The sequence below is a fragment of the Melozone crissalis genome, unplaced genomic scaffold (assembly GCF_028551555.1).
Source record: "Melozone crissalis strain CALT ecotype California unplaced genomic scaffold, PUWL_Pcris_2 ptg000017l_1, whole genome shotgun sequence".
NCBI lineage: Eukaryota > Metazoa > Chordata > Aves > Passeriformes > Passerellidae > Melozone > Melozone crissalis.
The window spans coordinates 6743517-6770886 of record NW_026535795.1 but is presented as its reverse complement, the minus strand read 5'-3'; the positions used below and the strand labels follow the sequence as shown (position 1 = coordinate 6770886).

Below are 27370 nucleotides of genomic sequence, written 5' to 3'. Positions count from 1 at the left end.
GCCGCCGGGCCGTGCCCGCTGTCCCGGTGCCCCGTGCCGGTGCTGCCCCCTGCCCTCCGGCCGCGCTCACGGCACCGCCCGGCCCCGCCCGGCCGCGCTGCCCCCTGCATGACGTCACGCCGGTGTCCGGTGCGGGGGGCAGTGACACGCGTGTCACCGTCGCCGTGGCGACGCGGCGCTGACGCGCTGTGCCCGCGACCCTCCCCGGAACGGGCGGGCGGCGCGCGCTGAGCGCGTCACCGGGGGCGGCGGCGGCGGCTGGACGGGCCTGGGGCGCCGCCATGGAGAGCGCGAACCAGGGTACGGCCCGGGGGCTGCTCCGGCAATGGGGCGGGGAGTGCCGGGCACGGGGGGAGCCCGGGGATGGCGGGGCGGGAGCTGCCGCTGCCTTGATGGGGGAGAGGCCCCGGGGACGGGGAGCGGCCCCGCGGGTGGGGAGCGGCCCTGGGCATGGGGAGCGGCCCCGGGGGTCTCTCCGTGGCTCCGCTTCCCTCGCCGCGCCCCGTCCCCACGCGCGGAGCCGGGCACAGGGGCTGTGAGGCCGCGGAATGCCCGGCGCTGCTGCCCCCGGTTCCGATGGATGCTCACGGAGGAAACTCTGGCCGAGGTTTCTGTTCCCGTTCCCGTCCCCTTGCCGCAGCTCCGCCGCCCCCAGCCCTGCTTTGCATAACGCGCCTCGCCCGCCGCTTGCTTATTCCGTGCCCTCTGCTCCTTGTCTGCGACAGATATCAACCTTAACTCTCCCAACAAAGGTCTGCTGGCCGATGCCATGACAGATGTTCCCGTGGATAACGCGGCCCGGGGCGCTGCGCCCGAGGGATTGACTCTGGCCGAGGAGGAGGAGCTGAGAGCCGAGCTCGCCAAGGTACGGGGGGCTCTCCTGGGCAGCCTGTGCCTCGCTTCTGTTCTGCTGGGAAGGAACAAACAGGAGCCACAGGGGCAGGACCGGGTGTTTTGTTGTTGGGGTTTGTTTTTTTTTTTTTGGTTTTTAATTTTGCACTGTTACCTTTGGGTCTCGGAGGTAATTGTTGAAATGCACAAAGCTGGCTGATACTTCAAACGCGGCGGTGTGTTGTTTGCTCTTTCCCAGAACAGCCTAATTTAGAGCTCTAAGGAAATAAGTGGCTTTTGATGCCAGGAGCTCAGTGTACGATTTTAGTTCCATGTGAAGCCAGAAAACACTACAGACAAATGCTAAGTGAAATAAAACCATTTTTCCTTAGGAAACTGAAACATTGGAGCACTTAATGGGCTTTCCTTCCTACCTTTTGCTCTTAAATATTTATTACCCTTTACAGGCAATTGTTTTTGGTGCCTCTATGCTTTCAAAGAGCTGAGGGTTTACAATGTAGCATCCTAAAGTTTGAGCACCTTTGGTTATCATTTCTGTCTGAAAGGTGGCTGAAGATAATTGCAGCTGTTTCTCCGTGGTCCTTTCCTTCATGTGAGAACCCTGTGGTAATTATTTGACCTGCAGGTTGTGGCAGGGGAGGACTTTGCTGCTCTGGGTGCTCATGCAGGGCTTGCTGAGCTGCAGCTAAGGTAGAAATGAACCCACTCTGCATGGAAACAGCTCCAGAGTGCTTTGAAAGTGTTGTAAGAAAGATCTCTGAGGAAAAGCTCTTTGCTTTAAAGACATCAGAGGAAAAGAAACATAAGATAAAATCTTAGTTAATAAGGTTTGGCGGCTGAATGGTGTTTACAGTTGAAATTACAATACAAGGAGTGAGTTCTGTTTATCTCAGTGTCACTAAGTCACAGTGACTTGTATGGAGATGAAGTGTGAGTGGTCTCCCATTCCAACACAGTTCATATTGAGTTGAATAATTCATCTGATGTTCTTTCCAATTTGTAAAATTAATGTTAATGAAATTGTTGCTAGTTTCAAGGGAGGTAAAAATCTGTTTTAATTTAGTTTTTAGCTAAACTGTGATTTGAGACAAACCTCTGTCTTTCTCTAAGGTTGAAGAAGAAATTGGTACTCTCAGACAAGTTCTGGCTGCCAAAGAGAGGCACTGTGGGGAGCTGAAGAGGAAGCTGGGTCTGACTCCCTTGGATGGGCTGAAGCAGAACCTGTCCAAAAGCTGGCACGATGTGCAAGTCTCCAACGCGTGAGTGTTGCTTGTGACACACCTGGGTTTAACCAGGGCTCTGTGTGACCATTCCCAGCTGGGTATTCCAGAGCTCTGCTCAGTGCCTGGAGGTTTCTCTTCTGGTGGGTTTATGGAGTAAAAGACACCTTAAAAAATCCTTTTGGTGCCTGCATAAGCTGGATTTCCATATCCGTGATCGGGATAAATTGTTGCTGGCTGCTCTTTGCCATGGTGTTAAAAACCTGGATCACACTTGGTGTTAAAAATCTGGATCACATTTACTGGTTCTGTTTGCCCATTTCTGCCCATTCTTTGAGACACAGGCAGCTGCTGCCTTGTTCTGAACTCAGGCTCAAAGAGAAGTGCAAGCAGTTTCACAGCTTGTGCCAGTTCAGAAGCATTCCCTGGGTCGTATAGCCTGAATTAAAAGCCTGCACTTCCTAGGAAAAGTGTCTGTGATATTGGTGTGCTTTACCAGAGTCATCTTGTCCTAAATATGTGGCGTGAGACTGTTTCTGAACAGGCATTAAGGGTATGGTCCCTGCTGTGCCTGACAGTGCCAAAAGGAGGGTCCCTGAGGTAAGTTTGTCCCTGCTCTGTGTGTCAGGGACTCTGGGTGCCCATGGACATCATTCAGGCTAAAAAGTCTCCTGTAACTTAATGGGGGTTTGGAGTTAATGACAGTGATACTGCAGAGCAGATTGTTGAGCTGTTCATCTTGCTGTTTATTCTTCTCCCTTTTTCCTCGCTCTCCCTCCTCTGTCCCTGCCCTATTTCTGTTTTTCCTTTGTCACTGGAATCTGTGTCATTGTCTTCTAAAAAATGAATATTACAGTTATATTCATTAACACTTTCTGTTTCTAGTTATGTGAAAACATCTGAGAAACTTGGAGAGTGGAATGACAAAGTGACACAGTCTGACTTGTGAGTGCCTCGGGCTCCTCAGCATCACCTCCTTGCTGCCTTCCCTCATTTGTGCTGCTCCTTGTTCTCCCAGGCATCAGGGCTTGCTTGGGAGCTGGAGGCAGGATGAAGCAGGATTGTTACTTCCAGCATGCCTGGCTTCCAGCTAGAAACATCCCTCAGTTGCAGAGGAGATGAGTAAATGTTACTGCCATCATCTCTGTCATGGTCTTGCAATTGCAAGAGAAAAATTCCAATCAGTTACCAGACCACATTTTGAATTAAAAAAAAAAAAGGAGGGGACAGGAGGGGACAAAAATGTAACCACAATTTCCCTTTTGCTGGTAATTAGTAGGTTAGTCTGTTGTTTCAGGTGTCTTATTAGTGAACCTCTGCCTTTTCTGTGAAACTGTTTTTCTTCTCATCATGAATGTGGTAGGAATCAGTTTGACTGCTGCCTTTCTGTATGGCCACGTGGGAGGGAAGAGGCTGGAGGGGCTTCCCCATAGCTGGAATTTGGGGCTGTGCAACTGCCAATGTGTTCATGGGCTTCTCAATCTGCTGCATTGGTGTGTGACCCTTTCCCAGTGTCAGCACTAGAAATCCATGAATTTTAATCTTGGCTGTGTATCTAAGCAGGTGACAAATGCAGACAAAGAGCATCTGGCTACTTTGGCTTCTGGAATAAATTCTTTAATTATATTAGAGCTCCACTGATATTAGACATGAATCATTGATTCCTGCTGCATAGCTGAACTTAAGGAGCCCTTGAGTGCTTTCTGTGCTGAAGTTTCTTTCCCTTTGTCTTGTGTTGAAGGAGATGATTTAGCTAAGAGGAAAACATGAATTGGGAGCATCACATCATTAGGCAAGGTGGCACTGATCTAACTGGGGCAAGGGAATTCTGGGTGATAAGTCCCCTCCTTTGAGCACTCTGTGTTCTGTCTGAGGTGGGAGCAGCCACCTCCTGTGGTGTGTGTGTTCTGTACCTCCAGAGTTAGTTGTCACAGCCCTTAAGGTACTGTTTTTGTATAGAGAAACATGATTTTTAAATATTGGAAAAACAAAAGTTTAATTGTTTTGTTCCAGCTGTATTGGTAAAATACAACTTTGGGTGTGGCAATTTGATTTTTTTGGCTTTAAGATCAGTTCACTGCTCTGTGCTTTTAATACAGACCAGCAACAGAATGTATAGGAAGGGAGCAGAAGATGCAAAGCTTTTCATTTCCTGACACCTTTTAAACTGCAGGCTTTGTTTCTTTGTGCTCAGTGTTTGAACATGCTTAAACAAAAGAAACTGGGGCTTAGGTGTCTCCCTGCCTCTCAAACAGTTCATTTCCCTTTGGCTGTACCAGACAGGCTGAGGCTGTTGTCAGAGCAATAAAGCCTCTGATACTGTAAGTGTAAAGAGTCACTAATAATGTGGAAAGTATCAGAAGAAGCATCTGTAGTGAATCTTGGAGCTGTCTCTAACCTCAGTTGTGTTTGTAGATATCTTTCAGCCAGCAGCACACTGGAGGACTGGAATGAAAAATTAACTCAATCAGAAGCGTGAGTGTCTTAACCTTCAGCCTTAACAAATGCTTTCCTCTGCCAGTCTGCTGCCACTAACTGTGCTGTGCCTCTGCTCCCAGTCCTCTGCTTTCACCAGATCTACCTGGACATTTATCTTTCCTAGCTTTTAACTTTTTTAACCCAATAAATGCCTCTGCTGGGAGAGGGAGCTTTTCCTCAGGTCGGTATCCAAGTGATACTCTATAAATGCCTGCCTGGTCTCAGGAACTGGCTGGAACCCCTGGCTAGCTGAGACCTGTGTGCCACATGTTACACCTTCAGCTGAGAAGCTGTGGAATAGCCAGGCTGCCTTTCTTGTTACCCCAACATGCTCTGCAGGGAGCAGGAGCTTTGCTTTCTGCTGTGGTACCTGATGAGAATAGAGCTGTAGTGTCCAGGGCAGCTTCCTGTCATGTTGGGGCCACAAATAGACTCAACCAGCTTAAACCTCACAGCTGTTCTACTGCAGTTGTTGAATGCAAATCTCTCTTAGATGTGCTCTTACTAAAATGCCTGAAATTAAATTCTCATCTGGACTAAATTATGGAGGGATATTATGGAAGTTGGCCTTTGTCCTTCTCACTGTGCATTTCCCACAGCATGTAGGGCGATGCCTTGCAGTGCTGGAGTAGGTGCAGGTAGGTTTTGTCATTATTTTCTGAGCTGATTTAACTGGGGAGGTAGGTCTTAGATGTGAGCCAGCTTTTCCTGTTCCCTGGAGTGGGTATAAAGTGCAGTCCTTGGAGCTGCCTGGTTATCAGCAGCATGTGTGAATGCACGGTTTTCTTCCTAACACGGGTGAAAGAGGAGCAGAGATAAAGTGTAGGAGTAGCAAAAAGAACTTTGAAGTATACAGGTCGACTTTCAACTGTGTTTTCTAGATTAAGAAGCTGTAAACTGTCACCATTTCACTTGCCAAGCAGAGTGACCTTGGTTTTTGGGCTTGCTGTCAGTGGCTGACTCCAGCAGAGTTCAGAGTCCCTCCCTGGGTGTGCCTGCAAGAGCAGAAAGCCTCTGGTTAGATCTGTTTCCTTGTACTTCATAAGCACAGAAATGTGGAGGAAATGTGCTTTTGTGGAGCACTTGGGGGCTGAAGAGCTGTGGCACCTTTGCTTTCCTGCTTGCTTTGGCACTGGACACAGTGACAATTGGTGCTGGCAAGGCAGAGACTGAAACAGGGACGTGAGGGGGATTGAAACAGCAACATTTCAGAAATCAATCAGAGTTTCTACTTCTTCAAAGTTTAGTCAGTGCAAAAAGTCAAGTTCAAGAAGTCCAAGGGTGAGGTTTCATTCATTTTTTGGGGTTTTTTATGCAAATAATTTGTCTTTCCTGTTTCAATGTTGCTCTGCTCTGTAACTAACAAGGCTCTTGAGTAAGTTGGGAATGGACCTGACTCCTGACCTTATGCTGCTTTTGCATGCTGTGGAATTTCCTGGTGTTCGCCATTCCTGGCCACAGACTTTCCCTCTGCAAGCAGTACATAAACAGGGAAAAACCCACCCCAGTCTGTTCCTAGAGCCAGTTTCACTGTAAGCAGAATGAGAGGTGACTTACACAGTTTGTGTCTTTAGCCAGACAGCTCAGATGGTGATTGCTGGATGAAAGCAAGTGAGAGGAAGCTGGTGTTAATGGATAAAGGAGGATTTGAGGGTGCAGATTTCACTCCTTCCTGTCAGGGTTTATAGGGGAATGGTGCAGTGAAATGTTTGAATACCACAGGATGAACAGCACAGGGCAGAGATCATCTCTGCAGCTTCTGCTGCAGCCAATTGCCTGTGAATAAAGTGGGGTATTAGCCAGAGCTTATATTTATTACTCCCAGATTTGGATTATTCCTTTGTGCTTTGTGCTGGGGCTAAGAGAAGAGAGTGCTTGTGAATTTACACCCATGGAAAACCAGGCTGTGGCACTTGCAGGAGAAGAGTTGCAACTTCTAGGTCAGGGCTGGGTGTAGTTAAGTTGCATTAAAGCCTTGTATAAGCTGATCCCTTGCTGTCACAGCTGCAGCTGTGCATGTGTGTGGTGGCAGTTCTGGGTTACAGAGCTGCTCATCTCCCTGTGCTTCCGTGGCTCTGCCTGGCAGCACTGATGTGTGTACCTGTGTGTGGGAGCTCTGGGTGCAGGACTAGGCTGGCCACCTGATCCAGCTGCTGCTTTTTTGTGCTTCCAAGTTTATATTTCATCCATATTGTTGCCTTGATCTAGATTGCTGTGCCAGCACAGGCAGTTGTGCTGGAGGAAGGAGCACACTCAGGCAGAAGCAGCAGCACCCAAGTGCTTGTTCTTGGTTGTATTAAAAATTCTGCTGTCAAGTGTGGAAAACATGATTAGAAAACTGTCTGGCCTGCTGAAGCTGGGCATAATACCTGGAATTTTGCAGTATGAATGGCATGATGTTGTCTTTTGAGGCTGTAAACCATTCCTCAGTGCTGAGCTCTGGGTGCCAAGCAGAACTAGAGTCAGCACTGCATACTTTGGTGAGCACGAGGTCTTCAATACTTGTTAGGCAGCTGTAAATCAAACCCCATGACAGGGCTCAGCCAGGGAGGAGCCTGGCTGCTGTAGGCAGGGCTTGAGGTCCTCCTCAAACACACTGGTTGCAGTAGGAAGGCAATCCTTATATGAGATCAAGCAGCCTTGGTGCTGATCAGTTCACTCCTGAATTGTGCTGAGGTGCAGAAAATTGTGCTGTACAGAGGCAATGTTGAGGCCTTGCTGTTGGGGTATGCTCAGGTTCTTCTGGAGCTCTTGACTTCAAGAAGAATTGGTCTGAAAAATGGAATTACAAGAATTATAGGAGTTACAGGAATTCTCTCTGAGAAGCAGGAAGAAGGAAGGAAAAGCTGATGCAGTTTTGCCCTGTTCTGCCTAAGTCTCGTGTGTATTTGTGATTCAGAAATACTTGGCTGTGGTATTAAAAAAAATAACAAAACCAAACATGTTGTAATTGGAATTGCTCAAATCCAGTTCTGGTGCTGTGGTGCTGTCCTTGCATTTCTGCTGGAGAGAAGGAGATGTGAGTAAGTCATCTGTCACCATGGTGTTTGTAGCCAGGGCAGCTCAGGCATGAGAGAACATTAGGCTGTTTATAAAGCCCTTCTCCTAAATGTCCTCACCAGGCAAAAAAATAATCTCAAGCTGAAATATTTGGAATAAGAAAAGTTTAAAATGTTGTTTTCCAGCCTGAGTCTTTTCTTTGTAGTCTGAAGAATGACATAAATCTAGTTGTTAATCATCAACTGTAGAATAGTTTAGAGAGAATGAATTAATGAAAGTGACACAGAGAATCTTTGTTCCTGAGATTAGTCTCATCTGGAGGAAACAAAGGTTCTCAAGTGTCTCCAGCTCAGGTATAAACTCAAATAATCAGCTGAAAAATAAAAGCTGTCAGACTTTTTACCTATTGTGGTTAATGGTAACTGATAGGAAACTTCTCTACTAATTTATTTCTAAACTGCTGCTGTAGAGCTAATGCTGATTCCTGCATTTCTTTTCTATGCAATGATGGTGGTCTTGCTTCTTGCCTCTTTCCTCCAAAACAACTCCACATCAAGTGCTTTGGCTCCCTCAAGGCTGAAAGGATAGTTTGGAATAGGTTCCTAGATTTATTTATCCAGAACATGAAAAGATGGTTGCAGAGCAATTAGGCTGCAGTGCTGAGGTGTTAGAGCTTCCATGTGGAAAATTGGTTTTGCTTTGGTTTTTAGCAAATATTTGTTAGATTTAAGAACATGTGGTCAAAAGTAAAAGGTGAGGAAAGGTTAATGAAAGGTTAATCCTACACTTGCTGCTTTTATAAAACTTAAGTAAGTATTTGAATGTATGCAAATCTGGAAGTGGCTCTTTCAGTGGAGTCAGTGCAGCTCACTAACCCAGCTTCTTTCCTTTATTATGGGGTCCTTTCTCAAAATGGGGGGGACACTTTTGGATCCAACTTGTTAGTTCAATTTATGATTCTTTTTTTTTCCATGTAGTTATAAGAAGACCCAGGAAACCCTTTCCCAGGCAGGACAGAAGACTTCAGCAGCCCTTTCCAATGTAGGTTCTGTTATCAGCAGGAAGCTTGGTGACATGAGGTAAGATTTCTGCTTTGCACTCCAGGGCTTTGATCTTGGTTTCAAACAGGAATGGGAATTCAGACAATAACTAGGCTTTCTTCCATTTTTCTGCTTAGTTGGCAGCACGTTGCTGTTGATGGACTGCCACCTTCTGTGTGGCCCTGTGCATTGTAGCTCAGGACAGATTGAACTCTTATTGAAGACTTACTGAGGGGATAAGCCTGTTCTAAGGCATTTAAGTTTGGTTTGGTTTGGGAGCTCTGACCAAATATTTTTAGCAGCTTTTCCCCTTTTACCATCATGTGGATTCACTGCAGCTTTTATATCATATGTAAGAAATCAGAATTAAAATTTCCCTTTTAGATTATGGAGGTGTGTTTTTTAAATGTAGCTGCTTTGGATTAGAGAGGAGTCATCCCTCCTGTGCTCTGTTATGATTAAAAACAAAAAGGGAAAAGTCTGTTTGCTGCATTCCATGTGGTTTCAAGCCCTGGGTGTTGACATTCCATGGAGAAAGGCAGCATGTCTTCCAGGCACAGTTATGTCATGTTGGTTGGAAAATATCAATTGATTCAGAAGATTATGACAACATTAAAATTTTCTTTCTGTGGTTGGGGTTATCTCCATTCTTTAAGTAGATGACCACTGAAATAATTGCAAATTTCAACCTCTCCAAACTGGCAAGAGGGACAGGTTCTCCTGGGTGAGGTTTTTGCTCTGTGAGATTCTCAGCTGTGCAAAGCCCAAGGTTAGAATTGGTGATGTACCTGCTCCTCAGGTAAACTTAAAGCTAAAGATAAAGATTTAAACTAAAGATTTCTACAGAACTTTAAGCTAAAGATTTCTTCCCCACTGATGGTAACATCAACATTTTTCATGCAGAATCCCTTGACCATGTTTTTCTTGAATTTGAGAGCTAATTCTAGGTTACTGAGAGCCTGTCTAGGTTACTAAGGAAGGATTTTTAGAGCTTGCATTTAACCTGCTGTCTCAGACCTCGGATTGAATGGGTAGCTGTCATTCTTTGTAGGGAATTTCCTATTCCACTGTGGCCGGGAGTATCTGAGTGGTAAGAACTTGTTGGCCTCTGATCACATAGTCCTGATTTATTCTGGTTCTGTCCTCAGTGAGTTAGTTACTGTGTTCCTGGAGGGTGTTTTTTGGTGTTTTCAGAAGCTCACATCTCTGAATTTGGCAGAGGACTAGCTGGCTTCCTACCCTTTCCAGCATTCAAGTTGTAACTTTTCTTTCTTGGAAACTCCCTAGTCTGATGGAAAAAGAGACTTTCATGTAATCACAGCAGATTACAGATACTGGCACAAGATGTGGTGGGAACACATTATGCCAAACTGATAAATGAACTTGAGGCCTGGTTTCTGCAGTCTGACTGGGCTGTTGCAGCAAAGGAATGGGAACTGTGCTTTTTTTGGGACCACAGGGGAACTCCTGAACTGGGGTTGCCTCAGGCAGAAGCTGTTGGGACAGGCTTGGTCCTGCCTGTTGTTTTTAAGCTGGGAGGATGCAGGTCATGCAGCTGCTGAAGTGATTGTGCCATCCCAGGGGCAGGTGATGGAGGGAGGGGATGCTGGGGGGCTTTCCTGATGGCAGAGCTGGCCTGGCACAGTCACTGTCACAGCTGGCCCAGGCACGTGCCAGGCCTTGGCAGCAATGGTTTTTCTCAGCTTCAACATCTGCATTCCTTTTTATAGCTAATACCTTGGGTGAGGCGTTATGAAATACAGGCAGCCTCTGTTTTATCATTTGGGAATCCCTGCCAAAGTTATTTCAGCAGGATTTGTATATGTGGCCCTGCAGGGGAACACAGTAATGATTTTTTTCTTTAAGACTTTTAGTTTTTCTCTGCATATATAAACAGACTTCTATCTCCTACGCTGTATCCAAGTCTTCCTGTTTCTGATACTGAAGAAGGTTTAACTCTGAGCATAAGGTTTTGCAGGAGCTGTCCCACTTTTCACCCTTGCCAGGTGAACTCTGGTGTTCTGGGATGTGATCAGAGCTGACAAGGAGTGAAGTCTGTGGTATTGCTGTGATCACTGCTCTGAACCAGTGGGATGATCTCTGTTCCCAGAGGATCTCTCTTACAGGCCTTGTAGCCTACACTGACCTCCATTACTGTACTCTGGTTTTTTCCTTCTTACACTACAAATTCACTTGTAAAGCGAGTTTATTTTCCAGCACTGGAAGTGTTGAGATAACAGAGGGGATTTCCTTGTTTAGTCAGCCTTCACTGGCTGATAAATGCAAGGAAGGCCTGATGGATGGGACAGAGCCTCCAATACACCCAGGGTGTGGGCCTAATTCCATTAGAAATGCTTGGGCCAAATTGTTTTTAAATACAAGTAATATGTTAAATCTTTAGACTTGCTGTGTTCTAGTCAAAATAATTTTGGTGTGTGGATTGTAACCTTGGGAAGTTAATGCTGTAACTGTGTGCTCACTGCATTAATGCTTGACTGGATTGCTCTGAGGAGAGGAAATGTATTTAGTGGGTGGGATTTTTTCAAATCTTGGCCTGTTCAGATGTCTCTGTTATCTCCACCTACAGTTAAAAAGTAAATTGGCTTTTAGACATTCTGTTCCTGCATTTTACTGATGCCAGTAAACTGCAAAATTGGAAGTGTTTCCTTTTTGTTGCTTTGTGGGTTTGTGTCCACCTGTGCACTTCGTGGTGTCTGGTGAAGTTTGCTGCTGTACATAATGCTATGAGCAAATTCATTGTGAAATGTTAGCCTGAACCCAAAGTGCCTGCAGATTCTGGAATTTATGTTAACTTTCAATCCTTTTGGAAGGAGGAGAAGGGTTACTGCTAGGTCCAGGCCAAGATACTGAACAAGGAACCAGTGCTTGTGGTATTCCGTATGGAGCAGCATGGTGCATGGATGTGTGTTGTCTGTGTTGTTCTCCTTTAAGCAAGAGTGAGTAGAAAGTTAATTTATTTCACATGCAAAGGCAGCATTTCAAGGCATCTGCCCTGCCAAAAAGAGCTGACTGGGATATATGGGGAAATGAAACCACAGAGCCCAACATCTTCACTCTGGCTGTCAGGAAAAGCCCTTGTACTCATTGCCAAGTACTTCACATCCAGCTTGCCATGACTGCTTCCTACTGCAGAAGAATTATATTTAAGTGGAATAAAACACTGCTCTGGCAGGAGAAGCTCCTTTAGAGCATCCTGGTAATCTTCCTAATAGAAGTAGGAAACCTCTGTCTGTTGTTTCAGACTGCTGAGATGCTGCTGCACTGCAAAATCCCATCCTAAAAATGGGCAAGCAAGTTACAGGGTAAACATGATACCTTTAATCTTCTCTTTAATAACCTGCAGTGCATTTGTTCTCTGAACTGTAACTTTGAGATTTGCAGGCTTGGCAAGATGAAGTGCAGGTATCCATTGCAGGTTGCCCTTACTCAAGTCCTCACCAGAAGTCTGAGCAATGCTGTCTTTGTATGAGGGATCACAGGGGGAAATGGGGGAAGGAGGTATCTCCACTATAGCTGGGGCTTGGTAAAACCTTCAGTTTAGAAAAAAATGCTTGAAAAAACATGTGAAAACAATAGATGGGGGTAGGTAAAATGTTTTGGTTTTCTGTTGCACATCTACTCCTTCCCCTCCCCACCTGGGTTCTAAGTTGATGTAGGTGCTGTTAATGCTCTTTGAGAAACACTTTAGCTTTTCTGGAGTTAATGAAAAGCAATTTTTTTGCTTGCTCTTGTGGTTTATTTTGAGAGGCTTCCTCCTGGGTAGTTGACTTTGCTGTCCCATGATTCTGTGACCATGTCCCTGCATTTGGTGTTTATCTCTGTGCAAGTCTCTAACCATTCCTTCCTTTTTCACTCTGCTGCCCGTGGCCTCTCCCAGGGCTCACTCCATCTCACATTCCCTTAGGTAAGATACTCTTCAAGGCTCTAAAAGAGCATTTGTTTCTGTGCCAGGCCCTTGCAGACCTTAAAGGGGAAGCTGGTTATTTAAGCCTTGCCTAAACTTTTGACACAGATTGAGAAATCTACCACAAACCAATGCCCTGGCATTGACTTTTGTATCACAGTTGCAGTTAAATACTGGCTATCCTGTGTCTGAGAAACTAAACTCAGGGCTGCAGCTGTTAAATAAGGGGAGAGAGGGCTGGCTCCTACCCCTTGGGCTGCCCACAGCAAGCTGTGTGTGGACAGTGAGTGTGGGGTTAGGCTGCTTTTGCACGGTGTCACATTGTTGTTAACTTTTTCCTCCTTGTCCCAAACGCTTCCGAGCAGCGGCTACTCCATCCGCCACTCGATAAGTATGCCAGCCATGAGGTAATGTAGCACCTGCCTGTGTCTCCTGAGTGGGGCTGGGGGGAACAGCTGCCTCCATCACTGCTGGGGGGTTTGTTCTGACTGGGACAACCAGCTCCTTCCTCGAGCAGGCCCCTCTCTGAGCATGGATTAAGCACGGCCTGCAGTTTGATTATTTAAAGGGTTTTTTAATATCTCTTAAGGTCATTAGCACCTGTCTTTTCTTGGACTAAGTGAAGTGTTGCACCTGTAGCAAAGTCTGGTTGAAGCTTGCAGCTTTCAGAGAAGCTGAAGGGCAGGATGACAGTTCTGCCACAATGTATGGCACAGCCATTGCTGACACTGAGGTGAATCCTAACAGGAACCCTCTCCTCAGCCTTCCCTTAGCTGGTGATCTCCTTGCAGGAGGAATGATTGCCAGGGCTGGACAAGCCCACAGAACTCTGTTCATCCTCTTTCCAGATCAGCAGAGGTTGTTTTATGGCTGCAAATCTCAAGCAATGCCTTGGAACAAAAATAACTGAGATGAGGCGAGTCATCTCCCAGCGCTCCCGCAGCCTGGCCCGGGGGAGCAGCTCGATGAGTAATTGCCTGGTCTGGATGCTCAGCACAGAGCACTCCCTGAAATCCTTTGCCAGCCAAGCAGCTTGTTGGGTTGTCAAACAGCTGACCTGGTTTTCTTTGCTAGAAATATGAAATGCTCTGATTAATTTATTAAGCTGTGATTTTTGTGAGCATTTCCTGATGCAAATGATCACCCCTGTAGAAATAAAACTGCTGATAGGTGCAGGTGCGTGGCCCTTCCCCTTCCTCTCCATGGGATGTGATACAGGAAAATTAAGCCTTTGTTTTAAGCTTCCTCAGCTTTCCCTTTCCAGTATTTAAATCAAAATGTTTTAGTTGGAAATTTTTTAAAGCTAAGAGCTGTTTTCTTCTCTACTTAAATGGGCCTTGATTCCTCAGTAAACTAGGACTTGTTTCCCTCAACATTTTAGCTTGAGCAATTGAGTGGACTGCATGTGGTATAAATGTTTTCCTTCAGAGTTTGGATGTGCTGTTCATGCCTAATGTGCCTGAGAGATTTGTGCCAAGGGCTGTGAGGAGCTGGAAGTGTTCTGGGTGATGGTGTCACTGCAGGGGATTGGCCACAGAGCCCAGTCACACCAAGCCATTTGATATGGTTAAGAGCTAACTTGTCTTGATTTGTTGTTTTTTTTCTCCCCTCTTCTTTCTTCAAGGAATTCTGCAACCTTCAAGTCCTTTGAAGATAGAGTTGGGACCATAAAGGTAACAGTCTGCTTTGTCTTGTAAACACAGAGAGTGAAGCCTTGTGCAGAAACTTTAATTTCTGCAATGTTTTTCTTGTAGACTAGTATTCGGGCAAATGGCCTCTCAGATATGTGAAGTCTTGGCTACAGCAGGTGACCTCGACAAGGGGGAATTGACTTGGTATTCCCAGTGCTGCTTTCTTGCTGTCCTCACTCTCTTCTCTCCTTCCAGTCCCGCGTGGTGGGCAGCAGGGAAAACAGCACTGACGGCCTGCACTCCCCCTCTGGAGCTGGGGACAAGCCTCCACAAGACAACGCTCCCTTCTAGGCCTGGATGTGGCTTTGCACAGCTGTGCACAACTGGAAGAGCCCCCTCCCTCCCAAACCTTCACCACAGCAACAACAACATGCCAATCCAAGAAGGGGCTGAGAGCCAGTCTGGAGAGATCCATCCTTCATTCATAGACACTGCTGCTGGATCCAAGTCAAATAAAGAGAATGCAAAGTTTTGTACACAAATAATATTTTACACTAAAGTTTGTAGATTAAATGTATCACTGCTGTCCTTTTGGGAGAGCGTGTAAGCTGGAGTTTCCTTAAAGTAGCTCAGAAATGCCACTGCTGTGGTTGAAAACAGTTTTCCTTTGTCTGACATGGTTTGGAGCAGATGCACGGCCCTGAGCAGCATGAGGAGGGCAGTAACTGGAGAAGCCAAGTGCATGGGCACCTTAGCTTCAGCTTCTGGCTCTGTTCTCTGGGTGGGCTACTCTGGGAGCTCCCAGGCTTCTCCTGTTACTGTTTTCTCTGGCTCTCATTGGAGCTGTCGGGTAGATGGGGTAAACAGTTGGGGTTTTTTCTGGGCTCCTAAAAGGTAAACTTCACTTAGCAGCTGCCTCGTTGTTACACTAATGCTCTAGCTTTAACAAAACTAAGAATCTTTATTTTTAAATGCAATGAACTTTAAAGAAATAAAGCATAAAAACAAACAAACAAAAAAAAGCTTTCGCATATTAGGGCAAAGCTCCCTTGGACTCTGAAGCTGAACTGCAAGCCTTACATCACTTATGCTTTACTTGTTTATGATTTATTTTCTGTAGAGGAGACTGCAAGGGTTCTAAAGCTGGTTGTTGAGCACTGGAGTTTTGCGTCATGCAGTCATAGCAGCATGTTTATAAAGCCAGTTCTTGTGTTAAATTCAGTGGTGCACTCTGTTTCCCGAGTGTATGAAACTTGCTTCTCCCTTCTCAGCTTATCCCTTCATTCTTGGAGGAGGAATTTCTGAAGGCTGGAATATGGATACCATTGGAGGGACTCTGCTCTGCTCTCTGAGGGCTCCTCCAGCTGGTACATCTGGCTGTGACTGGATGGGTTTCTCAGTTGAAAGCCCCAGCTCTAATTTTAGTTTACAAAACTGGCAGAGAGTCATGGAGCTCACCCAGTCCCTCCAGGGGCTGGATGTTTTGCTCTTTTGATGTCCAACTTCATTGCTCAGGAGCTGACAAATTCCAAGTTTTCTCCTAGAGGCCTGATCTTATTCTAGGCAAGGTGCCTCCACGTAGAAATACCTAGAGTGAGCAATTCTGTGCCTTAGAGGCGAAGTGGGACTTACTCAGGTCTTTAAACTTATGTACATATCTGGGTAGTTTTAGTGGTTAATCACCCTGGAGGGACTGAACTGCCTCTGACCCTTTAGAGAAGCAAGTTTTGACACTGATTTGATAAATCTCCATTTCCCCCACCCCTGCTCCCCTCCCTCTGCAGACCTGGGGATGTGGGATGAGATGTTAGTGGGCAGATGTACTAGGCCATAGGTGGAGTGTAGAGTGTCGCTCACAAGCACTCCTCACTTGACTGGAACTGTGAGGAACAGAGCCAGTGAAATGGGGACTGCAGGAGTTTGGGTATGGAACTGTTTCTCTTTAAGATAAAGACTGAGGAAATGTGTCAATAAAGAATTCCTTTGGGAGAAAATGGGGTGAATGTCTTTGTCTTGTTCTAACAGCACTGAAATCCTCTCTTGAGTGGTTGTTATGAACTCATGAGGTAAATGCTGCAGCAGCCTGAGGCAAGAAGCAAGTGAAATATTCCATCATATCCCTCTGGCTTATCTGCTGGCTCTTTGGGTGCTCCCTCATGAAGGAATGTGCTAAATAATATTTACAATCTGATGTTTCCTTTCCAAGATGCTGGACACTGTTCCCAAGCTGTTTCCTCTGGGCTGGGGAACTGCAAACTCCATGGCTGGTGCTGGAGGTGAATTCCAGACTTCCTCATGCCCTTTTCCTGAGCTGGGAGCATGGAGCTGCAATCCCAGCAGTAACCTTGGCAAGGGGAGTTGAGGCTGGAGAAATTTCTAATATGGAAAAGCTGCAGCTGGGGTGCTGACATGGCCTGACAGTGTGGTACCTCAGGGAATCAGTCACCTCCATGGAAGCTCTGGCAGTCGAACAGCACAGCACGGGGAAGTTGTGGATGCGTGGCTGGAGCTCCTGCCTCCAAGTTTAGAAGGGCAGTGCAAAGCAGGCAAATAGGTTGTGGAGAGGCCAGCAGAGCTCCTCAGTGTGCTGTTTGCACAGGAAGGATGCCCAGCTAGGCTTGGGACATCTCTTTGGTGATGAGGGTTTGGTTTTAGATTTGTGGGGTTTGGGTGTTTGTTTTGAAGGTTGGGGATGTTTTTCCTATATGATTTCATTAGATAAAACTACATCTCTCCAAGTGCGGCTGAGGACAGACAGGTTGGTGTGAGACCTGGAGGAGAGATGCTGCTGGGAGCACCCAGGCTGAGGTGAGGGCAGATGACTCCATCCCACAAAGCAGATAAACAGCAGAATCAAAAGGTAAGTAACTGCAAAAAGCAGGAGGGAGCCACTTTTCCCTGCTGGCACCATGTCTGAACCCTCAGCCAAAACCACAGCAAGTGTTTCTTAAGGAATTTGAGATTTATGGTCTGAGAGGGGTTGCACAACCACTCCAGCAGCCTGTGCTCAACCTGGCCGAGTGGGCAGTGTCCAGAGCCAAGCTGCCAGCCTGGGCCCACTTGCTGCACCCCCGTGGGTGCTGGGTGGGCTCAGCATCTCCTCTTGGGTGCAGACTCTGTGCAAGATCCAAGGTCAGTGCTGGGGAGCCCCACAAGTGGCTGGTGTTTTGGACAGGGAAAGCTGCAGGAGCTGGACTGGGCATGGAGCTGAAGCAAGGAGATGGTGTGGGTGTGTGATTCATGGTGATGACTCTGTTGGCAAATAGGATCCATCATCATTCATTTCTTTAAAACGTGAGTCAGAGGCAGCAGACGGGAAAGGCCATTAGAGCCTCACGGAGAAGCCACACAGCAGCAGGAGTGATGGGAGGGATAACTGGAACCAGTGTTCCTGAGGTCACCACCCCAGCTACACCTGCTCCAGGACGCACTGGATGGGTGGAAATTGTGTTTTTACCTAACACCGGGAAATAGCCGTGTTTCCCAGGAAACTTGACCGACTGGGAAAAACAGGCTCATGAGCTTAAATACTTCGTTTGTCCTAATTGCAAGGACTCGTTTTCCTTAAAGGGAACCGGCTCTGCACTGAGCTCCTGAGGAGCCCAAGGGCGCTGTGGGGCTGGGTGGGGTGGCAGGATGGGATGGGATGCTCGGAATAGGGGCAGGGATGAAGGTGCTGCCCAGGCACGCTGCGGGTCGCTGTGCGGGCACGAGCTGAGTGACAGCGCCCTGAACCCTCAGCCTGCAGCACACGGGTGATGTCCTGGCCGTGCTCCGTGCGCTGCTGTATCCCGTACCTCCGGCTCCTCCACTGTCCTGCAGCCCCGTGCCTCTGTCCCCAGCCCCGCAGATCCCCGTGTCACAGCCCCCGACCCAGCGCTCCCTGTGCCACGGTCACCAGCTCCTGTGGGGAGCTGCAGCTCTGGCCTCGCTGATCCTTGTGCCGCAGCCGCCAGCCCCACTGCAGATCCCGATCCCTGTGCCACAGTCACTGGCTGCCGTGATGGATGCAGCCCCCGCCCCCTGTACCGCAGTCCCCAGTCCCATCGTGTCACTTTCCCTGCCTGGACAAGGAGGTAGTGCATGAAAGACATGAGAATCTTACATCAGTATCGCTCCCTGGTGGTCTAGTGGTTAGGATTCGGCGCTCTCACCGCCGCGGCCCGGGTTCGATTCCCGGTCAGGGAAGTTCCGTTTTTGCCGCGCTCTCCTCCCGCTTTTCCCTCTCCCGTCCCCGCCCCCTCCGTTCCCATCGCGATCCCTCGCGCGCGCTCCCGGCGCTGCGGCCGCGTGCCCGCGCGCGCGCGCGCACGGCGGGGGCGCTGCGTGTCGGGGACGCGCATGCGCAGTGCGCCGGCGCCGCCCCCTCCCGTGGCCGGGTCCCGGTCGGTGTCTGGCGGCGGCGGCGGCGGCACCGGCGCTGAGGACGGAGCGCGCGCGCCGCCGCGACCGGGCCCCGCGCGAGGCCCCCGAGGATCCGCCCCCGCCCCGCGGGGCCGCCCCCGCCCGCCCGGGGCTGTGCGGCCCCCGCCCGCCCGCCCGCGGGCCGCAGGTGAGCGCGGCGGGGCCGGGCCGCGGGCGGAGGCCAAGATGGAGCTGGTGGCGGTGGCAGGGGGGGGGCGCGGCGAGGCGAGGCGGGAGGACCGGGGGAAGGTGGAGATGTGCCCGCCGGGATCTTCCTGCCCGCCGGCATCTCCCTGTCCGGGGGCATCGCCCGCCGAGCATCCCCGCCCCGGGAGCCCCCGCCCCGGTCCCCGGTGCCGGTGCGGGGCCCGCGCCCCCCCCGCTCCTCGGAGCAGGGGGAAAGAGCCCCGAACAAAAGGCCTGGGAAGGTGAATTCCAAATGAAAGTCATCTCTGTGTGGGAGCCATGAATCACTCCGGCTCGCTCCAGAAGCCGGGGTGATTTTCCTTTCCCTTTCCCTTTCCTTACATTATCCTGCTTAATTTTTATCGAAATAATTAGCAGCCGCTCGGCTGATGAAGTGCTTAATGAATGACGTACTGGCGGCGGGAAGCAAATCCAGCCTTTATAACGTGAAACTTGCAAAGGCAGCATATTTCTGTTTATTCGTGCAGTGTCTTCTGGCTCTCAAATTAAGAATTCCAGTCAGGTAATTCTGGAGATACGGAATGGACCGAACGAGACAGCGGATTCCCTGATAGCGCCTCGCTGCTGCTTTTGTGCTGTATCAATACCTGCCTGCTCCACACCGGCGACACAAAGCCTTGAGGTTATTAGTGGAGTGTGGTCACTGATGGAGCCGGTGCTCCCTGGGGAGCAAGGTGAAGGCCATGCTGTCTGACATAAGAGGGAAATCCAAAGGGTTTTATCTTTTCTAGCTTTGTTTTCATTGGGGCGTTGATTTTTGTGCACTGTGAGACATTGCTGTTGAGCTGTCTGTGCTGCTGCAAGGCTTAAAAAAAAAAGGCCATAAATCTTCTGCATCATCTCAGACCGGTGTGAAATAATCCAATTCTCCTTGCTGATGTTTGCCTCGTGCCAGCTTATCACCAGGAAAGGGAAATGCTGTATGTGTGCTTAAATACTGTGTTGGTTTGCTGCTTTTGAAGCAAAAACTTGCAGGCCGCAGTCACCCAGTGGCTGAGCAGTGGTGGTTCACCCATTTCTCTGGGTAAATTAAGCTCTCCAAAGTATGCAGAGCTGCAAGGATTTCCTTTGGAAATGCGTCAGGATTTGGACCTATTTAAATTCTTGAATTGTAGCAGCCTCCTTGAAGTGGAATTTATTCTTTTGACTGCAGTTTCATTAGAGGCGTTTTCAGCTTCTCAGGCATCTGTTGGTTTCAGGTTGCCTAGGATCAGTGTTTGCATTTTTGTTTGCTTTTGGTAGAATATGATAGAATCCTAATCTGACTAAGGGATCCTGAGAAATAGATGCCAAATTAATTTGCTTTAATGAATTAGTTCTAACAAATCAAGTATGCTGTGTGCTGGGAGGGAGACAAGAAGGGAAACAGAAGCTGGAATGGAAGAGAAATTGACATTAATATATAGAGTGTGAGATGAAAAGAAGTTTATTTTTATTGAGCAGCTTCCTGTGGTTTTCTTGCCATGCTCTAAGGGCTTTGGAGAAATTCGTCATGTTGCTGGCAGTGCAGAATCTGCTTTGTGGAGAACTCAGGCTTTGGAGATGGGATTTTCAGCCAAACAGCTTTTTGTGAGCATAAGTAAATACTTCTCTCCCTCCCTCATTTATTTTGTCTTAGAGATTGTCCACAGTGTTTAAATGAAAGGGGAGATGCTGCAACATGGTCGTGTTCCTCCTAAATTTTGGATGTGTTGCATTGATAAATTGCAGGCTGGAGGCTCAAGTGGAAGATTTCCCTCCTTCCCAGAGTGGCTTTGTGCTATATTTAACCATCTTTTATTAGTGAGTGCCTGAAAAAAGTAATGTTTTGTAGCCTGTTTTGGCTCCTGGTGTAGACCATAGTTGGTGTTGATTATTCCCAGGATATATAAACACTGTTTCAGTCTTGCCCAGTGCCCAGGGACCCTGTCCCAGTTTGCAGTGGGTTGTGGGCAGCTGGTGTGCTTTGTGGCTGAGGTGGCACCATCCCTGCCCTGGTTGCAGCAGGGAAGTTGTCCAGGATGATTGGAGCCTGCCAGAGGCTTGTTGAGCTGCAGGTGGTGGGAGCAGGGCTTGGAATGCAGCTGGGGTATGGACAAGCTTCTCACAGCGTGTGGAGGCGTCCATGGAGGCAGCGAGGGAGTTGGATCCTCATACTTTGGAAAACATGCAGCAGTACCAGAGTGTGGCTTAAGAACTTTCATGCTGGAGGGAATCCAGAGGAGGCCATGAAGGTGCTCCCAGGGCTGGAGCGGCTCTGCTGTGGAGAGAGTTGGGGTTGTGCAGCCTGGAGAAGGGAAGGCTCCAGTACCGAAGAGACTCCTGCCCCTGGAGTGACAGGACAAGGGGTAATGGCTTCACTGACAGGGGACAGGGTTTGATTGGATGTTGGGAAGAATTTTTCCCTGTGAGGTCCTGGCACAGGTTGCCCAGAGAAGCTGTGGCTGCTCCATCCCTGGAGTGTTCAAAGCCAGACTGGATTGGAGCAGCCTGATCTTGTGGAAGTGTCCTGACCCATGGCAGGGGAGTGGAACTAAATGATCTGCAAGGTCCCTTCCAAACCAAAACAGTCTGGGATTCCAACAGCACAAGAGTTGATGTTGAGATCCCTTGGCCTTTGGCAGGTGGTGGTTGTCAGCACTGATGCTGTTATTCAGTGTAGTTCTGTCATGGTGAGCTTCAAGGAGGATTTTTGTCTGTTGAACAGTGTGATGGGGAAATGAATGGGAACCTAACTGGATTACTTAAGAAATCACGGTTTAGGTTAAATATAAAAGCTGCTGTTCTGACTCTATTTTTTGAATTTATGAACTCGGTAGCCAGAATATCCTCCCTGGGAAAGCAGGCACAACTGAAGGCTGGAAGGGCCTTCAGCAAATCCTGTCTATCCACTGAACAACTTGACTTAGAACAACAGTGCTGTAACTGCCTCTGATATTTGCCATATTTCTCTCTTTTATCAGTTTGCAATAATTTTATAAGTATTGTTAATATTAATAACCAGATCAAAATATTTTTCAATATGTCTGGAAATGGGTTGCCAGAACTTTTCTGCAGAGCTCATACCCAGCCTGAGCACTCCAGTACCTCCCCAGAGCATGCAAACTGGCATCTGCTGGCACCTTCACTGCTCTCCTGTCAAACCACAAACAGGGATTCATGTAAGGTAGTTTTACTACATTGACTGATTTCCCTCACAGTTTGCTTTCAAGGTGTGCAAGTCTTCTTTGTTTGGCTTTGCCTCTGCCTGGGAAGATGAGGATTCTCTGTTGCTCTCCACTGGCCTGAGGAGAAGGATGTTTTCCAGGAGCAGGAGTGTGTGGCTTGGTGGTCACTGGGGTTCTGTGAGGTGCCCCCACCTTCTCAGCAGATGGCACAGAGTCCTGCAGTGAGCCTGTCCCCTGTCTCAGGTGTGCCCACCTGGGCCTTGGGACAGCTGGGTCATGGCAGAATCCAGAGGGAGGGATGAGGAACATCACAACATCACCAATGCCCAGGACCAGTGTGAAGGATTGCACTGTTACTTTTCACCTGAAGAAATTGTTTTCCAGGTGCTCTGATAATTGAAGTAGTTTGAATTAAGCAGTACTGGTGCTCTGTGGTGATGATGCTTGATTAACCAGTGGCTGCTTTCAGTCTTGAAAGAAAGGAGTTTGAATGTTGTGATGTCTTAGGATATTCTTAGAGGCTCAGTTGAAATATTGTCTTAATCAATAAAAACATACAAAGCACAGTGGTTGGAAAGTGCATGTTTTACCTTCAGAGGCACTTTGCTTCCTACTTCAGGCCATGCAAACTGATAGAAAGACCTGTGTTCCAGAAGGTGCATCAAGACTGCTTAAATAATAAGATGTTTTATCATATGTTAAAATTTCTTATGTCCTGGCAACTGCTTCTAATTCCTCTTACTTTGTATCTGCATTGCACTGAAATGTGCCATTTTAAAGCCTTTTTCTGCCTCTTTCATTAATGGTGAAATATTTTCAGTGCCAGTGTGTTGTAGGGCCAAATTCAGTAAAATCTAAGTGCCTTTTTCCTCTGGGTGCAAGTTTCTCATCTTCTTGTGCAAGTATTGGAAGGAGAAAATGGAAGGTTTGTGGTGCACAGGGGTGCAAACAGAACGAGTCCTCTAGGCCCAAGTTAAATTAGCAGCTGCCATCTCCTCTTTCATAATCTGCTCAAGGGTTTTGTAAATGAGAATAGAGTTTCTCAATGAAAGGTTGGGGCCCTTAATTGTTTTTTTTTAATATACTTCAATGCCATCATCTAAAATTTGTTGGGCAAGTGGTTGAAGAAACAAAAACGTGGCAGTGTTTGGTTACCTGTTACCAAAGCATCACTAAGGAACCTTTTTTTCAGTTTTGTGACATAAGTCTGCATTCATTAACTGGTATTTTTGTGGTGGTGGCTTCTGACCAGGGGATAATGCAAGTAAACAGTTCAGTGGATCTGGTTGCAATGACAGGCAGTATCTAATACCAGTGAGAGAAAATCACAAACCAGGGATCCACCTGATTTTCCCCTCCTGCTTTTGGGGCTTCCTCTTCCCTCTGAGAATATTTATTTATTTATATATCTGAGCACTTACACCATCCTGCTTCTGCTTTGGTCACAGGGAACTTCAGTTCCTTGGTTTCATCTGGGTCTTACTAAAGTGGTGTTCAGTGTCAGGAATTCTGAACCTTTGTGACTTTTAAGGAACAATCTGTAGCAAAAGTGAATGTACAGATTGCTCACATTTTGCAGTGGGGGCAGGAGAAGCCCACAGTTCTCTGATGTCGTTACAGTGACCTATGATGCAGTGCCAAAAAGCAGAAACTCACAGAGGTCTTCTCTTTGCATTTCCCCTTTTATGTCTTTAATTTTTTGGCTGTACTTCAAATGAAAATATTCTTTTCCATTCCATCTGCCATTACTTATTTTATATCTTAGCAGGTTTTTCTGTTGCCGTGCAGTTTTATTTATGTAGGCCTTTGCCTGGGTCAGTTGTCAGAGAATTTTCTTTACGTATCTGCTTCTCATGTCTTGAGGATTTAGGGACATTTACTGGAATGTCCCTGAATGGACATTTACATGATTATGTTTAAAGCTGCTTGTGGATAGGAGGGGAATTTGGGATCCAAACTCCAGATGTTGTGGGCAGTTTTTAGTGGTAATATCTGCCATAATCTTGAATGTGCCAGGTGCAGGAAATTCCTTCCACCAAGGCTTGGCCCCACCAAATGAGATATTTGTAATTTCATTTGCTTCCAGAGTTTCCTGAGGGTAAGCAATTAAGAAACTATTGTTAAAAATATTTGAAATAATGTCTTAATTTTTCTTCTGTGTAGTTCAAAGGTCATTATGAAAGCTGGTGCTCTTGCTTCTGATAGAAGTACAGGAAGGGAATGAGATGACAAAATGGGATGTGTGAGATCCTGTTCAGAGCCTGGGCTGCATTCTGCCTTTGGGAGGCATGTGACACTGTGATAAAAGCAGGTGGAAGGGGAATAAAATTAATAAGTGTTCATGTGCTTTCACATATGGGATCCTGTGAAATCATCTGGACAGGGAATTGAAGCAGTGCTGGGTTTGGGTTTTTAAAGGTTGCTCTAGTCCACATCCACAGGGACTGGAGTTATCCCATTGCAGTCCCAGGTCAGACTGGTGACAGCTTTGAGGTGACACACTGGACCCATCTGACACACCTCCCCTGACCTGATCTGTGTGGCATTTTGGGCAGGGGCCCTTGGTCCCTTGGTGGGTGTGGTGAGCTGGGGAAGAGGTTTGGAGTGGTTGGAGGTCCTGGATCCCACACTGCCCCCAGCACTCCCTGGCACCTCCTCACCTGCTGTTCTTGAGGAGGAGGGGAGGGACCGTGAAATCCACTGAAATCTGAGGTGACCTGTTTCTGGGAGGCTATAACCAGAGATATTCCTGTTTTAAATTGAATTTAAAAGCCAGATTCAGTTACTGTCCAGAGCAGTGAATAGATTTAAGTTCCAGGTCCATTCTGAATTGTTGTTCTTTGAGAACTTGAGGAATATTTTCCATGTAATGCCTAACAAGCTCTGTTGCTCAGGGGCCCTGCTTTCTCCACATGTACAATTCTGAGGTGTGTCTTGGAGTTCTTCTGGTCTGAGTAGTGAAGGAAAAATAGGGTCTGAAGCATGTCTTTTCTTTAGAAAACTTATTTTATCATTTTGGTGTTTGGTTTGGCATGGCATGTCACTGGTCAGTCAGTCCTTCTGAAGGCTCTCATGGTAATGCTGGGAAATAACATTCTTGCTTGGAGTACACCATTTTATCACAGAGCAAAATAAATGCATGTTCCATAGAAGTATTTTTGCCTGGACAGTAACTAGTGAAAATATTTATTTTCCTCAATGAAGTCTCACTTCTTCTTTTCCTACAAAGTTCCTGATTTCCATACTAGCTCACTTCATTCTTTTTGCACTTTTAAATTGGCACAGCATTGGCACTTCACAATTGATTTGGGGAAACCAGGCAGTCAGAATTAATCAGAAGGTGTTTGGAAGGTGCACAGGGTAATTTCCCAAGCCTACCTTACCATTTCCCTGAGTGCTTTGGGTGACAGGGCCAGCAGCCAACATGGCTTTGTTCTGGGGCCTGGCATGGAATATATGCTGTGTGCAACATCCTGGATGATGAAAACCCTGCAGCTCCTGTGCTTCTCCTGTAATGCACAACTCCTTACCCTGCTTTCCTGCAGCATATCTAAAAACCACATTTCTTCCTGTGACTTGGTTTTTTGATGTTTTCCATATAAAGGCCAGGGAGTCCTTCTTGCTGTTAAAAAGGATCTGTGATGACTTACACTCTTCTTGCTGTTTTGAGGCTGTTTAAATGTGTAGATATATGAAATATTATTTTTAAATAACCCTAAGTGAGGAAAGGTGCTATTTTACAACTAATTTTGTTCCTGTTAAGGATCTCCAGGAGGACATACCCTTGGTTTGGGGAGTACATGTAGGAATGACCCTGGTTTAACATTGTACTGATGGCATCACATCAGGGGTACAGGCAGAGTGAAGAGATGTCTGTCATGCTCCAGTGTTAGTGAAAATCAGAGGCAGGAATAAAAACATCAGTCAAAAACTATGCATAGGGTTTTCTGACTTTATTACCAGTTATTTACATGGAAAAAAGAGTAAATGTGCTCATTCCATACTTTGTGCTGAAACTGAAAGGCCTTGGCAATGGCCTTTGATAAAGTGATTAAATTATGCCCCAGTATAACCAAAAGTGGCCTTTTGGTTCTAAGCCCTCTGAAATATGACCCCTGTCTGAAAACCTAATGTATACAATTTACATGTATTTTAATTCTTGCCCAATTACAGTGTTAGAAAACTCAATTGCAAATAAAGTCTGAACATGGTTTTTCCTGACGTGTCAGGATTTCAACCTAAGTCTGTGGTCTGAAATTCAAGCTGTGTCTTTGCTTATTAAATCACCAGTGAGTTAGTGGGAAAATCAGGAGGACAGATACATTCTTTGTTACCCTATTATTTCTAAATTATGGACTGGCTTTTCTTTTTTTTTTTTCTTTTTAAGCAGCCATGAAATACTGTTGCTAGACTGAGTGGTGGAACTGAGGACATCCTTCATCAGGCAGTCTGCAGATTAAATGTATGCAGAGTGAGAGAACAGGGGAAATAAATATCATTATGGTTTGTGGGGGAGTAGTATAAAATAAATCTTTTTGTTGGTGAAACCACACTGTATGGTTAGAAAATACCAAAGAGTTTGTCTTCTGTGAGAGAATGCCAGTTTAAATTAAAGCTGGTTTTAGTCCAGCCTTGTGATTTGTTTGGGTATTTGTGGCTGAAAGAGCTGACTCCAACATGCAGGGGCTGTACTGGGCATCATTCTGGGGATGTTATAAGAATTTTATGACATTAGCATTATATTCATAAGGATGAATTTGGGATCAGTAGGGGATAAATGTGTTCTGTATCCCAAGATGCTTTCTTCTGTGATTCTCTGTATGTTTGCCCTTTGACATATGCTCTGGTTTAATTCACTGAGAAGAAACTGAAATATTTGCAGTGAAAGCATCACCTCTGGCATCACCCAGCCATCACCCAGGAACTTGGCTGAATTTTCCTGCCAAAACAACAAGTAGAAATTTTGGGTAACACAAGTTGTGTTGGTCAGTTCAGATTTTATTGTGGAATTCTGTGGTTTTAGCGCCTTTCATTCTGAATGTCCATGTGCTGGGGATTTGAATGGGGCAGATATGAAACTCATTGTGGCTTTTAGACCATTTTCTGTAACACCTGACACAACCCAGAGGGGAGAAATCTGTGGCATGAAGTGAAGAATGTCTTCCATGACATATAGATCTATATATATCTATTTCCTGGAGATGGTCTCTGGGGCTATTGGTTTGTTTGGGTTTGTGCTCACCCCTCCCAGTGTTCAGAGGGGTTTTACCCACACCCTGTGCCCCACTTCTAATCAGAGCACCCCTTTCTCCTGCTGATGCTTTATTTGTTTTGTTTTTATTTAGGTTTTATGGTTGTTTTTTTCAAACCTAAAATATCTTTTACGACACCAATTGCTCAGTTTCTGTGAGGAAGTGAAATAATCAAATAGTCTCTTCCCCACCCTCCACAAAAACTGGGGAAATCC

At 46.7% G+C, this 27370-nt stretch overlaps 1 protein-coding gene and 1 non-coding gene across 7 annotated transcripts; both read left to right on the top strand.

The window, feature by feature from the left end:
- The first annotated feature begins 225 nt into the window (after window positions 1–225).
- TPD52L2 (TPD52 like 2) lies at window positions 226–16140 on the top strand. Of its 6 annotated transcripts, none has more exons than XM_054274622.1 (10): window positions 226–300; window positions 726–865; window positions 1963–2111; window positions 2958–3017; window positions 4488–4547; window positions 8528–8629; window positions 12489–12515; window positions 12881–12922; window positions 14140–14188; window positions 14402–16140. In XM_054274622.1, the coding sequence occupies exons 1-10, from the start codon at window positions 282–284 to the stop codon at window positions 14495–14497; spliced, it is 744 nt and encodes a 247-aa protein (XP_054130597.1). In that variant the 5' UTR covers window positions 226–281; the 3' UTR covers window positions 14498–16140. The 6 variants fall into 6 exon arrangements, with proteins under 6 accessions (XP_054130597.1, XP_054130593.1, XP_054130591.1 ...); XM_054274618.1 differs by lacking the exon at window positions 4488–4547 and adding an exon at window positions 14270–14318 and having other exon boundaries at window positions 14402–14491; XM_054274616.1 differs by lacking the exon at window positions 4488–4547.
- A 2122-nt stretch (window positions 16141–18262) lies between these two features.
- Window positions 18263–18334, top strand: TRNAE-CUC (transfer RNA glutamic acid (anticodon CUC)). Its single transcript has one exon. It is a non-coding gene; the product is annotated as a tRNA-Glu (tRNA).
- Window positions 18335–27370: the final 9036 nt, after the last annotated feature.

What these genes read in the sequence shown, in the direction of transcription:
- TPD52L2 (XM_054274622.1), top strand. An exon ending in AAAGTGACACAGTCTGACTT is followed by an intron (nt 3,018 to 4,487) that starts GTGAGTGCCTCG and finishes TTGTGTTTGTAG; the next exon opens with ATATCTTTCAGCCAGCAGCA. An exon ending in ATAAGTATGCCAGCCATGAG is followed by an intron (nt 12,923 to 14,139) that starts GTAATGTAGCAC and finishes TCTTTCTTCAAG; the next exon opens with GAATTCTGCAACCTTCAAGT.